This window comes from Glycine max, chromosome 19, assembly GCF_000004515.6.
Source record: "Glycine max cultivar Williams 82 chromosome 19, Glycine_max_v4.0, whole genome shotgun sequence".
NCBI lineage: Eukaryota > Viridiplantae > Streptophyta > Magnoliopsida > Fabales > Fabaceae > Glycine > Glycine max.
The window spans coordinates 86261-99445 of record NC_038255.2 but is presented as its reverse complement, the minus strand read 5'-3'; the positions used below and the strand labels follow the sequence as shown (position 1 = coordinate 99445).

Sequence of the window (13185 nt, the reverse complement as noted above, 5' to 3'; positions counted from 1 at the left end):
CAATAAAAACAAAAAAGATTTAGGCATAGAATTAAGGTTTAAAATGGGGATTGGGCCATTAAAAAATACCCGGAAATTAGGCTTAAAAATGTAATTTTAAAATCAAAATATTACCCGACTTTTGCCTTATTCTTAAGTGAGAGGTTGAGAAGTTGTTATAACTTATAAATTTCTTTGACCACATCCTAGTTAGTATCTCCTGAATTGTCTCAATCGAAACTAGAATGTTGTTTAAATTCGGTTCAAAGTTGAGCTACAATCATAGTATTTCAAAGAAGAAAAGAATAGACTGAACAATAAAAACAAACAAAAAATTATTATATTCAATGATTAATTAAAAACTATTTAGTTGTGTAAAAAAAAAAAAACTTTTTGATTAAAATATTATGAAAATATACTAAACCAAGAATCCCAAATGCAGGGGTAATTTTGCTGAAAAGATTTAAATGTAGCATGGCATTGCCGGTTATGCCCCGGAAAGGCATATATAATGATTTGAACATTAGATTTGAGGCGCGGCGCACCATCGCATCGTAAGGTTTTCTTCTTCCTCTCCCTAGCTTCAATCAATTGCTTCTTGCTTTCCTTTCCTATTCTCATTCGTTATAATAATAACTACATTTCTTGTGTCTAAAATCAATAATCTGGATTGCTATTTCCTATAAATCAACCTTTGTTTGCTTTTACTATTATTAATCTGTTTCGACGATCTATACCATTTCTACGTCTTCACGAAACATGCATCGTATATATATATTTGTGTATTGCTTTGAAATTGTTCCCTTCTGAAGATCTTAATACCATGCGTGTTCTCTGTTTTTGATTTAGGATGCCTGCAAGTGCTGCTGTAGCAGATTCCAAGGTGAAAGGTTCACGTTGAACTTTCTTTCATGTTTGAACGGGCTATTATCCATTTGGGAGCAATTGAGTTGCTTAGAGAGTGTTTTTCTTCTTCTAGAAAAAAGAACAGGCCCTTGCCTACAAGACCCACCTGTATGCACTGCCTGGAATACACCAACCTTTGTTGTTGTTCTTGACAACCTTCGCTACATTTGCTTCCCAAGCCAAAGGCGTCTGTTGTGATTTTTCTGTCTTTGGAACTTTTCTTGTTCAAGTCGTCATCATGGCCTTGCAGAACATTGGTGCTGGAAATAGTGATGATGCCTTCTATCGGTATAAGATGCCTAAAATGATTACCAAGATCGAGGGTAGAGGAAATGGCATCAAAACAAATATTGTCAACATGGTTGACATTGCCAAGGCATTGGCAAGGCCACCCTCTTACACAACCAAGTACTTTGGTTGTGAACTTGGGGCCCAGTCTAAGTTTGATGAGAAAGTTGGGACTTCTCATGTTAATGGGTCACATGACACCCCAAAACTTGCTGGTCTTCTTGAGATCTTTATCAAGAAATATGTCCAGTGTTATGGTTGTGGAAACCCTGAAACTGAGATATTGATTACTAAGAACCAAATGATCCAGCTGAAATGCGCTGCTTGTGGTTTTGTGTCAGATGTGGATATGAGAGACAAGCTGACTAGCTTTATTATAAAAAACCCTCCTGAAACAAAGAAAGGATCCAAAGACAAGAAGGCCATGAGGAGAGCCGAGAAGGAGAGACTGAAGGAAGGTGCAGCAGCTGATGAGGAACAAAAGAAAATGAAGAAAGAGACTAAGAAGAAAAGCTTATCTTCCACTTCCAAGGATGAGACCACAAAGTCAAACTCTACAAAGAAGAAAGCCAGTGGCTCTGATGAAGATTGTCGATCTCCAGATCACAGTCAAGTTGATGATGAGAAAGAAGAGGCACCTGATGAAGATGATGATGGTGAAGTACAATGGCTAACAGATACGTCATTAGAGGCTGCTCGGCAACGTATCCAAGAGCAGCTAAGTGCCGTAACAGCTGATATGGTCATGCTCTCCACAGATGAGCCAGAGAAGAAGGAAACAGCATCAAGTAAGAAAAGTGATGGTTCTGAAAATGGTAACACGATGCACTACAAGAAACTGGTTGGAGAAGTGAAAGCAATCTTGAACAAAGGTGTTGTGGCGAGTGAATTGCAGTCCCAAATGGAAGCAATTCCATCACCAGCTCAAGAAAAGATCAGTGCTCTGATTGAGGCCTTATTTGAGGGCATTGAGAAAGGGTTTGCAAAAGAGGTGGTCAAGAAGAAGCGCTACTTTGATGCTGCAGTTTCCATGGGGGAGGGATCACATTTGCTATTGCTTCGTGCAATTGAGGCTTTCTGTCTAAAGTCCACTTCCAATGCTTTGAAGGAAATTGCCATTGTTTTGAAGGCACTGTATGATGCTGATCTGTTGGAGGAAGAGCACATAGTGCAGTGGTATCAAGAAGGGCTTAAGGGTGACAACAAGCACTCTCAGATATGGAAGAATACCAAACCTTTGATTGAATGGCTTCAAAGTGCAGAATCAGAAACAGAGGAAGAATAATGTGCACGAATAGTCTTTCATTTCAGTTTTCTTTAATTGTCTTTTATTTCCATTAAAGAGTAGCTGTAGTTGGCCCATTACGTTCTGTTGCTGAGCTTTGTTCCGTGTGCTTGTTTTTGTCTGGATTTGAGTAACATTACGAGCCTTTTGTGCTGTCATCGTATTTTATTTTCGTTGCCCATGGAGTATGTATTCAATTTCTGTTCTATCTATCCTTGCAGAAGAAGTCTTTTAGGCCAATTTCAGAATACTTTGAGAAAACCATGGACAGTAGGGAAAGCTAAGCAATCTAGAGATTTGGATTATTTTATTTTATATTTAAAATAATTAATAATTAATGTTTTTTGAGAAGAGCATTTCATATTAAAGAAAAAAACCCGCAAAAGTATGCAAAACCAAACATATACTTAAGAAAATTTATATTTTGATTAATTTATTGTGTTCAAAGTACCTTATGATTGAGATTTAGGTAGAATTTTTTTCCAAAAAGGTGATTTTTTTTCTTCTTCATATTATGATGCATGTGTAATATCTAGTTGAGCGAGTCTAAAAAGAAACTTATTGAGTGACGCGAGTAATTTTTCTAACAGAAAAGAAAGCAGCAATCTAAATCTTTATCTTGCTCCTTCAGCTAATCCTCATTGCGAAGCAGGAGATTGAGCATACTTTGTTATTACAAGCACGGTGCAAAACAAATGTCACGACGAAGGGAGAATGTTCACCACCCTACTACCACAATATATTACCCTTCACTATAGGGATGATAATGAGACGAAAGCACAAGAAATAAAAACATGAAAATTTTGCTATTGAAATACAATGATTACAGTTATAGTTGTAAAAAATATAGCACTTGCATATTTAATTTATTCAAAATGTATAATAAACCTTGTTTGGTATAATAAGTAATACAATACCAAAAGATAGAACTAATATTAGCAACTCAAAGAATTGTTTGCTTACGTGCTAATTGCTATATATATGGTAAGTATTACTGATGTTACAAATTTTCTTTCAAATTTCAATCCAAAATCATTTCATATTCAGGACTAATTAAATTGAACATTTAAACAGTTCTTACATGGACGTAAACAATTAGCATGTTCATTACTCCTCTATAATGTCGAAATGCAGAAATTTTCATGTTATGGGTGAAGGGAATTCATAATAAGGCATACATTTTGCCTCAAAAATTGGATTAAGCAGGCTTTGCTTCCTCGACGGACTCACTAGGTAAGCCTTTTACCGTGATGGTTATATGACAAGTGCGCTTTTTAATTGGATGGGCACGCCCTCGAGCTACAGGTTTTACCCTTTTCATTGTTTTCCCTTCATTAACCTCTGCTTTACTGATAACTAAACTTCCTTTGCTTAAACCCAGATTATTGCTAGCATTTGCTCCAGCCGAAAACACTATTTTGAGAATGGCTTCACAGGCTCGATAAGGCATGAGTTCTAATACCATTAGTGTTTCATCATATTTACTTCCACGAATCTGATCAATCACTCTTCGAGCTTTATTAGCAGACATACGAATATTTCTCCCCACAGCATAGGCTTCCACGTACTTGTTGCTCTCCTGTTCTGCACCATTGAATTTAAATATCTGTTACATGTTTTCCCAATATATTCTAAGTGGCAGATCTCTGACTAGATTAAGATCTATACATGATGGAATAGTAATTAAAGTAACACCTGAACCCGTATAATGTAAAGCTAAAAAGTTGAGTGCCTAAAATATCTAATTTGAGCCTTTTGTTTTGTGATAGAGTGAGACTCAGAAAGACCTCATACTCATAGACTCATAGTCACTCTCACATCTACTTTCCATTTCACACACAAACAAATAGGCAGAACTTTCACCCTTTAATTGAAAGACATGTACATGCATTAATAGTGGTATGCTATATATATGCCTCAACCAATTAATTGAATATACAGTAATTTTCTTTATCCTACACAAGGACTAAAGACATTGCCGCTAAGTTTGTACTGGAAACAGTATCAAGAAGAAAGTGAATAAAAAGAAAAGACATAAAAGCACTAGACGATAGACATGGTTAATGTGCTCCATGGATAACTAATGCGCATGTTAGAAGCCCTCTTAGAACTGCATCCACCACTAACTCAAAACATTAACCAGCCAAAGGAATTGGGAATTCACAATATAATACTGAACATAACCATATTCACAACTTGACCGACACTTTTGTCAGCCTAAATACCCGAGTAACAACATGAATGAAGACACAGAATGTGAAGGAAAAGGCCATTTTGATTCCCTTCTCACTTTTTTATTTTAAAAACTGTTTTCTAGAACAATTCCACACTACTCAACAATCAATTTTTCATCCAAAACCTATTTAAGTATTGAAAATTATTTCCAGAACAAAAAAAAAAAACAGAAACAGCAGGCCACACTCTGTTATTTAGTTGCATTTTGAAAACAAAATTGAAAGACAGCCTAAGTGAAAGGTTATCTCATCCAGGCTCTAGAAATACTGGGTTGCAATAAAGCATTTGAGAAGGATTGATTTTCACACAAAGCAAAGAATTTGGAAAAACTATACCAAAAGTACATGAGATGAGTGGTGTTCCTTTGTAAATTTGTTTAGATTAAATATCTTAAGAAGAAGCAATTGTTTTATCAGTAAATGCAGGGAATATAAAAGTGTATGCAAGTTAGTTAATTGTGGGTTGATAGGAAGAATAGAATGGCTGTTTGTTGAAACAAGAAAAAGGGACAGAAATGAAGTTAAAAGTATGAAAAAAAAAAGTTAGGGTTGAGAAAAGAGATGGGAAGTGCGTACCAGCAAACTGGGCAGCGTGAAAGCGACAAGCGAGAGTGTCGTGGTTGAGGTGGGAAGTGTTAGGTTTGATGGAAATGAGGGTTTTGTCGTTGAAAGGGGAGCAGCGAATTCCAACGGAGGTGAATTTGAAGGGGAGGAATTGGTGAGGAGCAACAGTTAATGCTAATGGTAGATTCTCGTGAACACGAAGGACAGGACGGTTAACTGCCATTGCAATTCGCAACACACCACTCTCTCTGCGGATAAGATAAAGGGAAGGAAGAGAGGAGTATCAACTTTCTTTTATTTTTTCACCCACACCCTCCTCCCCTTAATCAAATTTGAATCATTTTTTGTAACAATTAAATTATTTTTTCAAAATAAATAATAATTTATTATTTAGTTACTTTCTTGTCTAATTTAAAATCTCTCCAACCTATGTCAATACATTACCTACCAACTTTGTACATATTCCATCATTGGGTCAGTGACTCACTTTCTTGTTTAGGGGTTTGGATCTGTTCTCCTCTAACCATAACTGTCAACTTGTTTGGTGAAACTTATAAGGCAGTTACTTCTTTTTCCCCCTGCTTCTGACAAAACTTTAGATTTCTATGTAGGCACCTGATTTGCTTGAGCTCCTGTTTCATAAAGGTATGATTCGGACATTTTAAACGAAAGTGTTCTTTACTGAATGAGTTACTATCTTTATTTGACAAAGCAGGATCTAAACTTCTGATTGGGGAACTTCCTTCTATACTTGATGGATCAGCAATAGTAAAGGCTCAACCTCAAGATGACTCTAAGGCTACATTGGCTCCCAAGGTATGTGATTGTGAGCCTTGATTATGTTACTAGGAAGCAGAAATGGAAAAACATTTCCTATTGATATTAGTTTAACATATATCAGATCCTCCAAATTTTTTGTCTGATGCTATTTGCTAGACTGGTTAAAGTTTATATTGCATATACTTATACAAATCTATTATTGTATTTCTGGCAACATATTGATGCAAGTCAGTAACATAAGTTCCCTTCTAATAATAATCAAAAGAGCACAGATGAGAGGCCACCAGCTCAACTTTATACTATAATAAATTCAAGGGCTCTAGCAAAAAGACACCCTTGAAGATATGGTATTCTGTATTCCTCTTTACACCATACAATACACATTGCCTTAATTTTAGCCTCCATATTCCTCACAAAACTCATACATGAGAATTCTCAAAAGTGGCAGGACACATCTAGTGAACCCTAACGAATGATTAGTAAGTAAATTCATGCTAGGGTGCAGGGACTCCTGGCCTTAAAAAAAAAAAAAAAAGCTTCACAAAGCAAAAAAATAAGTGGCCTACTGTTTCTGGTCACATTTGGTCATAACACACGTTAGGTAAAAGAGCTGTCACTAGGTCTACATCTACAAATTGTCATTTGCATTGATCCTATTGTGTAGTGTGTACCACCGTCCAAATGAAAGACTTGACCTTCCAGGTTGTTTTGGAGAGCTTTGGTGATTAAGAAAATGAGTTAGAGATCAAAAACAAGGCACAAGACAGACCAGAAGAATACAAACCACCAAATTGCATCTTATTGGAAGGAGAGATGAGTAAAACTGAGTCATGGACTTGTTTTTCTATCACTCAGTTTGTGCGAAGAGAGTATAAACTTTTTTTATGGGTAAATTATGCTTAGGATGTAGATGACAGAGGTGACCATGAAACACTTAAATGAATACTACTCACTTTCCTTCCAAAATGGAATATGTGAACCTTCAACCAACTCAAGAAGCCTGTAGCCTATAAGAAGTATTTCCCTGTGAAATAATCTTCTAGGGTGTCTGCATCAATTGCAGATATTTAATTGTTTTCTTTTTCTCATGTCTTATAGCTTTCTAGGCTAGGAGCTCCTGTTGATCAGAAATAGGGTTTCATGCTATTTATTTTTACGTGATTTCATTAAACAGTTAGCTGCAGTTCAGTTAAAAACTTGTGAATGTCAAATATTGAATTGGGGGAGAAATTGTGTTATGTGTCTTTCTGTTCAGTGCAGTAAATATCCTGTTATTCATAGAAAGAAAAAGAAAATACTCAAGTAAATACAGTTGGTAAAAGATCTTTCTTACAAGGAGTTGCTCAACTCATATTTTTGTTTTGCTACTTTATGCAGATAAATCCAGATGAATCATGGCTATCCTTTGATCAAGAAGCATCTGTTCTACACAATAAGGTAAACTTCATGATCTTATCTGAACTGCACTGTTGTGACATGAAACAATTTTAGGTTCGTGCCTTTTCTGGGTGGCCAGGAACTAGAGCAAGAGTGTTAGTGGTTGAGAAAAATGGTCAGCAGAAAACTTGGGAGATTAAAATTATAGCCTCGTGAGTTTGCAGTCATGAAAGTGTGCAGTTCGATGAAGCAGATGACATTGCATTTGTTGAGGGTGCGTTGGTGTTTCCATGTGGAAGGGGCACCCCCCCTGGGGGTTTTTTTTTTTTTAAAAATTTTCCCTTTCCCCCCCCCCCCCCCCCCCCCCCCCAAAATAAAGAAAGAAAGAAAGAAAACAAAGAGCAGGTTTCAGACACAGAGAAGACCAACGTATATTAAGAAAACCAACAGAGAACTACTCCCAAAGTTGATATTCTAAACTGCTGAATTTGTTTTTATTTTTTGGTAGCTCTTGCTTATTCTTATATAGGTTTCATTCTTTAGTTTCAGCTAATTTCAAAGTTATGGCTAGTGACTTCCAGTGCAGAGATCTTGTTAAACAGTTGTTTTCTCATTTCCCCTCAAACAATTCTTTTTTGGAACTAATTTATCAATCAGATTTTTGGTTTTCTGTTTCTAGATTCGTTTCAAAACTATTTATTTAGACAACAATTTGGGAGAATTAAAAGAAAAAATTGCCTCCCTGTTAGAGATGGAAATTGGAGACAAATGAATAGATTGTTTCATGTTAATTTCAAAATTATATTTGGTTAGAAGGAGCTTTTTTTACTACGGAAGTTGTTCATTTGCTTTTAAAAAGTAATAGGTAAACAATAATTTAAAGCCAAAAACAATCATTTGCTTTTGAAATTTATTACTGTAGTATGTTCCCTTAATCTGAAGCTGCTACTTAATTCATATCTTTTACTGAAAATCACTATTTAATATAGTTCATGCATGAGCCTCCATAAAAATTGGGAGATTCCCGTGCCTCTTGTTCTCCTTTTGTCCAAGCACTCTTTGAAATTCTCTAACTGTCTTGCATCTTAAAACTAATATCAAATATAATATTTATGAAAACAAATGGTGTTGGATGAAGAGGCAATGTCTTTGGGGATCCAAATTGTTTATGCGCACTTTATTCAAAGAGCATTTTGTACTTTGAAAATACAAAATTTCTGAGTTTGTAATTATATAAAAAAATTTATAATACAATCAAGCAAGTGGAAATTGCTTGCTTTCTGAGTTACTGTTAACAAGTGTTTTTCTTTATAACAAAAGGAATAAGCATTGAGGAAGCACTTGCTTTTCAGTCTTCAATCTAAACAAGAACACTTCTTTTACACAAATTTAGCATAGGTATGCGAGACCAGTATTCTTGCAAATCAAGTATGCCTTTCTGAATTAAGTGATGTTGTAACACTCAGGTATTAGAAGTTCAGCTTCCTGGGAAAAAGGTAGTAAACTCAGCTGCTTTCTGGAATGGACTGCGGGGGCAGAAGCTGAAGAAATTGTGAGAGGTGGTTTATCAAATAGAAAGCCATATTTTAAATTATTTTTTGGCTGTTCAGAAAATCCATTTTTTTGTTTTGATTTGATTCAAATTTTTATTTTCTTCTTTCACTTTATATGATTTATGCTTCTTTTTTCTGGACAAATTTTATATGATTTATGTATAACTATCAACCTTTGCAATTCTCTATAAAAGGGCTTCTCAAACATGGACACTTTTTTTTTATATATATTTTGCATCGTTTATTAACACCATGTATGTGATTCCCAGATAGATTGATAAGTTACTTGCTCCAGTGAACGAAGTTACTGAAGTGATCTCACTGAAATTATAATGTTCATTGCTCAATGCCTAATTGCATATAAAAAGGTCGCATAAGGGCAAATCTTCGCTCATTTAATCCAATCTAACATGAAGTGCTTGAATGGGGGAGCGAGAGAGGATTTAAAACCATCACACGATACAAAATGTCATTGCAATAATTTATGCTCGTACTTCACAGTGAACCATATAGTATGGGTTTTGTATAATATATTTGCACATGCCAATATGAAGCACCGGCACGGATACGGATGTTGAAGATATACTTTTGTAACTGCATAATATTTTATTTTTCAGTTTTTAAAATAGGATTTAGTAAATAAGTTGATTTCCTATATTTTAGGAATAAGGCAGTTTTAATGGATTAGCCTAGTCAAATAAGTGGTTCTTATCTTTAAGGAACAAGTTAGTTTTAATATTCTGTTTTGCTAATATCTTGTTATCTAATTAGTTTATCTTTTGCTATTTATTGTATCACTGCTGAGAACAATTTGAATTAGAATAAAATAATTCTATTTCCTCTGCATACGTATTGTTTCTCTTCTCTCCTCTGTTTTTTATAATTTCCTCCACAAAACCAACAATTGGTATCAGAGCCTTATTCTTACGGGACCTCTACCATGGAAGGTGAAGCAAGTTTTTCCCACATAACTCTTCCAATCTTTGATGGAGAGAATTATGATATTTGGGAAGTGAAAATGCAATCCTACATGGAGTCTTTGGATTTGTGGGATGTTGTGGAAGAGGATTATGAAATATATCCGCTGCCTGAAAATCCCACCATGGCCCAAATTAAAAATCACAAGGAAAGAAAGATGAAGAATGCAAAGGCGAGATCATGTTTGTTCACTGGTGTTTCACAAATGATATTCATCAGAATCATGACTCTTAAATCACCCAAAGCAATTTGGGATTATTTGAAAGAGGAATAGCGGGAGATGATAGAATACGAAGCATGCAAGTGCTAAATTTAAGGAGGGAATTTGAGCTTCAAAGGATGCAAGAGTCAGAGACAATCAAAGAATACTCAAACAAATTGTTGGGTATTGCTAACAAGATAAAGTTGTTGGGAAGTGATTTTACTGATTCGAGAATTGTAGAGAAAATTTTGGTAACGGTGCCGGAGGGGTATGAAGCATCTATAGCTTCATTGGAGAACACAAAGGATCTGTCGAAAATCACATTGGCAGAAGTGCTACACGCCCTGCAAGCTCAAGAGCAGCGAAGGTTGATGAGACAAGATCGTGTTGTCGAAGGTGCTTTGCCCGCCAAACATCATGAAGTTGATGAAAGCAAAAAAGATTTTTTCAAGAAGAATCAGCCAACAAGCAGCGAAAATAATGCAAACAACCAAAACAAAGGTAAGGATAAAAAGAAAAATTATCCACCTTGTCATCATTGTGGCAAAAAAGGTCATGCACCTTTCAAATGTTGGAGGAGACCAGATGCAAAATGTAACAAGTGCAACCAGATAGGGCATGAAGCGGTGATCTGCCCCAACAAAAATCACCATGATGAGGGAGCTCAGATTGCTAATCAAGAAGAAGAGGACCAACTGTTTGTGGCCACATGCTTCTTGAGTAGTGAATCAAGTGAAAGTTGGTTGATTGATAGTGGTTGTACGAACCACATGACATATGATAAGACTTTATTCAAAGATTTGAAGCCAACTAATGTCTCAAAGGTCAGAATTGGGAATGGTGGCTATATTCCTGTAAAAGGAAAAGGAACTGTTGCAATTTCAACGTGTTCAGGTACCAAATTAATATCAGATGTTCTTTATGTACCTAACATTGACCAAAACTTGCTAAGTGTAGGTCAGTTGATTAAAAAGGGATTTAAAGTGTCCTTTGAACATCAACATTGCTTTATCTATGACAATTTTGGCCGGGAAGTTCTAAGGGTTAAAATGAAAGGTAAAAGCTTCTCATTTGATCCAGCAGAGGAGGAGCATACAACCTATTTCACTCAAGTCACACCCACGGAATTCAAGCACAAGAGACTTGATCATTGCCATCTTGAAAGAATGCTAAACATGAAAAAAAGGAAATATGCAAAAGAAAATTTGAAGAAGTTTCAAATGGAGGAATGCAAATCTGCTAGCACACTAATGAATCAAAAGGAGAAGTTCAGAAAAGAAGAAGGTGTTGATAACATTGATGAAGGATATTGTGGGAGCTTGATTGGATGTCTAATGTATCTCACTTCAACAATGTCAAACATTCTATTTTCTAAAAAGAACAAAATTGGAATTTTTGTTGACAATCAAGTAGCCATTGCTATTGCAAACAATCCCGTGTGTCATGGTAAAATTAAACATTTCAACATCCAGGTTTATTATTTGATAAAGATGCAACAAAGTGGAGAAGTGAACTTAATTTACTGCAAATCTAAAGATCAATTGGCTGACATGCTTACAAAGTCACTACCTATCAACAAACTTGAACTCAAAGAATTGGAGTTTGCAGTTTCAAAAGCAAGGAGGAGTGTTGAAGATATACTTTTGTAACTGCATAATATTTTATTTTTCAGTTTTTAAAATAGGATTTAGTAAATAAGTTGATTTCCTATATTTTAGGAGTAAGACAGTTTTAATGGATTAGCCTAGTCAAATAAGTGGTTCTTATCTTTAAGGAACAAGTTAGTTTTAATATTCTGTTTTGCTAATATCTTGTTATCTAATTAGTTTATCTTTTGCTATTTATTGTATTACTGCTGAGAACAATTTGAATTAGAATAGAATAATTCTATTTCCTCTGCATACGTATTGTCTCTCTTCTCTCCTCTGTTTTTTATAATTTCCTCCACAAAACCAACACCGAACACGGACACGTGGACACTTGTAATGTCCAAAATATAGAACGTAATACGGGTGTCGTGATGGTGTCAAACACTGACACGGACACGTGTCGGACACCGGACACGGCAAAAGACTGGAGTGTCCATGCTTCATAACATGCCATCAGCACCTGCTGAGCTTAACTCAGCTACCACCAGCAAAGAGATGTCTACTTCATTTGTTACCTTATACGTCCCTGTTCAGTCATTGCTTTACTCAGAACAAATAGGTTTCAGCATTATTTTTTTCCTTTGTCTAGACTGATGGGAAGCCCATGACGGATGCGGGAGTTTAGGGAGCTCCTTGTTTTAAGGAGCACTAGTATACACAAGTTTTGAATTCAAATTCGGTATTGATGCTAGCGAGTGGCAACAAACATTTGTTCAAAACATTGAATAATTAAACATTATCAATCCTAATACAATCTACACATCGGCCGTAAATAAAAATAAAGAACAATATATAATTGTAATAGTGAAACCTTCAATAAATATTCAATACAGAGTTGTACTTTTACCTCCTCAAAGGTCCTATAGAAGTCATTAAACAAATAAAAGATGAAATACTTCATAAAAGGCCTTTACTATGAAACTCTAAATGTAAATGTAATATAATACCGTAAAAAATACTACTATAATGTTTCAGGAATTGTGTGTTGAATCCACACACAAACTGATTTTATATTTACATTCTTCCAAGCAAATTCTCCAATGAATATCTCAGAATAGACTGACAATAAGAATATAGGCTCACCATTGCTTCACTTCCCATATGCTGCCTGTCTATAAAAAATCATTTTAAGATTGACCCTCTAATGTCTGCACATCAACGAGCATGTGTTCCAAAGCAAGATCATTAACTCTTTAAAAATCAACTTCTGCTGGTAGCTGTACATGAGGACAGTAATGCGATAAATGAAAGCCAAGCACAAAATGCATAAAGAATGCATATATGACTTGTATGTCTTCAAGATGCCTTAATTCATAGTAGTCTCCTCATCAGAAGAAGCCTTCATGTAAAGCTCAGGAATGGGCTAACGAAACAAGTTATAATGTACATA

The 13185-nt window shown here is 35.4% G+C and overlaps 2 protein-coding genes and 1 long non-coding RNA gene across 3 annotated transcripts; 2 read left to right on the top strand and 1 right to left on the bottom strand.

Annotated features, from left to right (window-relative positions):
• The first annotated feature begins 487 nt into the window (after window positions 1–487).
• LOC100792481 (eukaryotic translation initiation factor 5) lies at window positions 488–2616 on the top strand. Its single transcript, XM_003553212.5, has 2 exons — window positions 488–538; window positions 829–2616. The coding sequence occupies exon 2, from the start codon at window positions 1124–1126 to the stop codon at window positions 2456–2458; it is 1335 nt and encodes a 444-aa protein (XP_003553260.1). The 5' UTR covers window positions 488–538; window positions 829–1123; the 3' UTR covers window positions 2459–2616.
• A 931-nt stretch (window positions 2617–3547) lies between these two features.
• LOC100499659 (uncharacterized) lies at window positions 3548–5548 on the bottom strand. Its single transcript, NM_001250976.2, is given in 2 exon segments — window positions 3548–4042; window positions 5269–5548. Coding segments are annotated over 2 exon segments (597 nt in total). The 5' UTR covers window positions 5480–5548; the 3' UTR covers window positions 3548–3656.
• LOC106797204 (uncharacterized) lies at window positions 5498–7720 on the top strand. The gene is made up of 4 exons (XR_001386373.2): window positions 5498–5901; window positions 5972–6072; window positions 7414–7473; window positions 7553–7720. It is a non-coding gene; the product is annotated as an uncharacterized lncRNA (long non-coding RNA).
• Window positions 7721–13185: the final 5465 nt, after the last annotated feature.

Coding starts and splice junctions, on each gene's coding strand:
- LOC100792481 (XM_003553212.5), top strand. CDS start 1,124: ATGGCCTTGCAGAACATTGGTGCTGGAAATAGTGATGATGCCTTCTAT.